The sequence below is a fragment of the Belonocnema kinseyi genome, chromosome 10 (genome assembly GCF_010883055.1).
Source record: "Belonocnema kinseyi isolate 2016_QV_RU_SX_M_011 chromosome 10, B_treatae_v1, whole genome shotgun sequence".
Lineage (NCBI taxonomy): Eukaryota > Metazoa > Arthropoda > Insecta > Hymenoptera > Cynipidae > Belonocnema > Belonocnema kinseyi.
The window spans coordinates 12,523,260-12,527,031 of NC_046666.1; the positions used below are offsets into that span (position 1 = coordinate 12,523,260).

Below are 3,772 nucleotides of genomic sequence, written 5' to 3' on the forward strand. Positions count from 1 at the left end.
AATAGTGTCGATATTCAAATGTGATATTTATAATAAATAATGATCATAAAATGCATTAACAGTAATTTCTTAATCCTAAAATAAGATTTTGAAGTGAGAGATAAGAATTTAATTAGATTTTAATTAAAAAGACGTTATGAATTCCGTGTTCAGAGAAAGAAATCATTTTTTAGCACAATGATTAATCTTGTCTCTGTCGAGTTTCTAATTTTTATTGTTTTCATTCACAACAATTTGACTTGAAATAAAATCAATAAGGTTACTAAAAATAAATTGAAAATTTTGTTTTTTTCTAAAGTCAAAATAAAAAACTTTTTTGTAATAAAATCACAATATTTTTTCATCTGTCATAAAAATTCTATTTTAGGATTAATAAATCACTTTTGAAGGATTTCCCAATCATTACTTATTATAAATATAACATTTGAATATTTATATAATTTAAAATATGCGCACCTAAAGTAACAAATCGTGTTGCTGGCGCGAAGCAAGCGCAGTTCAAAAAGATCCAAAAATTGGGAGCACTGATTCATATGCAAGAAAATTTTCGTCGTAAGTCATTGGTCGATTAACGAATTCTTTATGTTCACATTTATAAATAAGTAATTATTAATAATATTCAATTATTAAAAAGGGAATCTTGGATTAATCCTTTTGAATTTCTTTCTTTTTTTCGAGAAAATACCCTAAGTATATTTTCAAATTTATAAAGTAAGGGTCTCTACAGGTATCTGTAGCTCAAGTTCAAAATGACACCAACTTTCATTTGAGCCGCAACATGAGTGAACCCCTAGTTTTTTCTGTGTTACACGCCCGTTATTTAGTTTCATAAGTTTGAACATGAAGTTCTAATTTTGGTTATCTAACTGCTAAACTTGTGTTTTTTTAAACATATAAATTAAGGTTTTTTTCAGATTTGGTGCTGACCACGACGCTGAACATTGTGAGTATGGCCATGTCATGACAGGTAATGGCCACGCAGCAGGCATGGAGAATCTATACCAATTTTCGAGTTGCAGCCAAAAAGCTATGCGCGATTTTTTCAAGTGCGTTTACTTGCTCAATTTTTTCTAGCATTTGAATTTCATTGTAACGATGAAAAAATTTTATCATTATTAACCCTAGACTGGTAAACTGGGGTTCCACGTCACTCCAGTCAAAGTTTAAAGTATGCTCCTGACTAAGGGCAGGTGCAAGTTGATCTAAGACCCTAACCATAATTCACTTCAAATATTTGACAGAAAACCTGTTAATCAGTTCAAATAGATGTTTTAAGCATTAATTTAAAAATCTGAAGTGTAAAAAATTTTTTGAATACAAAAATAGCAAAAAATGAGGAATAGTATATTTCAGTCGTATAGTATAACGATTTCATTTAGACGTTTTAAGCATGAATTTGTGATTTAAAAGCTAAAAAATAAATTTCTTTATATATATAACCGTTAAAAAATCATAATAAGTAATAAGGATCAAATTTTCTTCAGAAAATGGCTTCTCGCTACCAATTGCGCAGCCTGACTGCATTCCTGTACTCTAATGGCTCCTCTGTAGATTAAACATACATGTTTTTATCATTATTTCCTTATTTTTGAATATTTATAACAATTTTTCATTATTTATAATAAATCTGAATTTTTAATAATTAATTTTACTAGTACTTTTAAGATTTTTACCCTTTGTCAGATTTCTTAAATTTCCTCTACTTCGGATGTTTAAATAATTAGGATTTAAAAAAAAGCAAAAGTGGCTTATATGGCCTTAAAGCGCGATTATTTTTCTCTAACATCCCGTTTTATATTTTAAAATTGGTCAATTCGTTAAAAAACTACGTTATTTTTTATAAAAAAGTCAATTTTGCGGAATTTTCAGGTTTTTTTTATATTTACCAGATTATTCAACATTTTTTGAAAAATTAAGAGAATATTATTACTGTCATTGTTTTCTACACTAAAAAATGAAGAAAATGCGCTATATTAAAGTTGTTTTACTGCACATAGAAAGCATTGTGTCACTGTACAAGTTTGGTGTGTAGCGGAACCCCGGTTTACCATTAGAGGATGAGCCAGCTCAGTTTACCAGTCTAGGGTTGAAATAATTAATATATTATATAAATATTTTAGAACTAATGATGCTGGGTGTCTTTTCAACAAACCTCCTGAAGATAATCCAGTACCAGTGATCCTGCCAGGACAATACATGTCATTACACGAACAATGTATAAAAAGAGGATTCGATGAACCAATTAATGTAAGTTTTTTTTTCAAAAGAAGAAAGATACAGTAGAATTTAAGGCCATGTGACGAGAGGGTCACGTGACCAAACCTGTTCTTCGATTCAACTGACGTCTAAACGAATAGAGATATCACTCTGAAAGTTTGGGAAATGAAAGAGGAGGTAATACAGCCCATGTCTCTGCTTTGTTCCGGTGGAAATTTTAAGAAAATTTTTTTTTTGAAGAAAATACCGGTGGAAGTTTTCTTTCCCAACTTACGTCCACACGGAATGAGATATCGTGTTAAAAATTTGGCACGATACGTAGAAGGTATTCAAGAATTTGTCTCTGGTCCTAAATAATTAGAAGAGTGAAAAAAGTTTTTTTTTTTTAATTTCTATTTTGGAGAAATACCGATCGTGCTGTCGTCAAACCCTGCAAGCAATTTGCATTGCTGTTAATGGGCTAGTTATGAGGTTTATATTTATCAAAGTGGGACAAAACAATAAAAATCGCTCACGAACATTATGCACCAATAATGCAAAAACTAATGTTTGCACTTGAAATGCAAATAAACATATTTGGTGGAGTGACATACGTATCAGTCTGGTATCAGCTGTGTCAAAGCAGCACTAGCGCAGCGAGTAGACAGCTTCAAACTTGTAGGGTCTGTGGGTAAAACAGATTGCATGATTACCGTAAGAGAAAGTTAAAAGTCAAACTTCTGCTGTAAAACCTAAATGTGTCCATCGATAATCATTATTTGCATAAATAAAATAATTTCTTCCTCCAACTCTTTGCAAGGCCACAAACGATCCATTAATGTTTAAAATGTAGGATATTCAAATAGGAAAACAATCTAATGTAAAATCCCTTTTTAACGTCCAATAACCAATTGATGAAAAAAAATGCTTGAAAATATAATCAAGAATCCAACGACCAAATTTGGACAGCCACTACAAAATGTTCCCATTGGAATCTGGAAAATAAAAAGGAAACAAGTCTCCCCCTGCCTTCTCCCTAAAAAAGAAAAAAAGAAGAAAAGAACATTATTTATCTTTACTTTGGACGAAAATAAAAAGGAGGAAAGAAAAATGAGAAGGCAAACAACCAAACCCCCTTCCTTCTCTTTTTTATTTCTTTCGTCCTCTTTATTCCCACCATTATCAAATCCCAATAAAAAACATTTTAAAAAAACAATAAAAATAAAAATAAAATAAAAATAAAATAAAAAAGAGAAGGAAGGGGATTTGGTTGGTCTTTCCTCCTTTTTATTTTCGTCCAAAGTAAAGATAAATAATTTTCTTTTCTTCTTTTTTTCTTTTTTAGGGAGAAGGGAGGGGGAGACTTGTTTCCTTTTTATTTTCCAGATTCCAATGGGAACATTTTGTAGTGGTTGTCCAAATTTGGTCGTTGGGTTCTTGATTATATTTTCAAGAATTTTTTTTTCATTAATATTTACGAGGGTAGTTCAATAAGTCCTTAGAATGACCAACAGATGGCGCGCGAATCGCTCGAAATCATCTGTTTTCAGTCAGCACCACTCCCGACTAGATATAT

General features: G+C 30.9%; 1 protein-coding gene across 1 annotated transcript in view; it reads left to right on the plus strand.

Annotated features, from left to right (window-relative positions):
- LOC117181026 (zinc metalloproteinase/disintegrin-like) overlaps nucleotides 1-3,772 on the plus strand; it is a 29,803-nt gene that overhangs the window by 24,607 nt on the left and 1,424 nt on the right. The window contains exons 11-12 of the mRNA XM_033373595.1: nucleotides 915-1,046; nucleotides 2,121-2,247. Of these exons, the coding sequence (XP_033229486.1) occupies nucleotides 915-1,046; nucleotides 2,121-2,247 (259 nt within the window). The remainder of the gene's footprint in view (nucleotides 1-914; nucleotides 1,047-2,120; nucleotides 2,248-3,772) is intronic.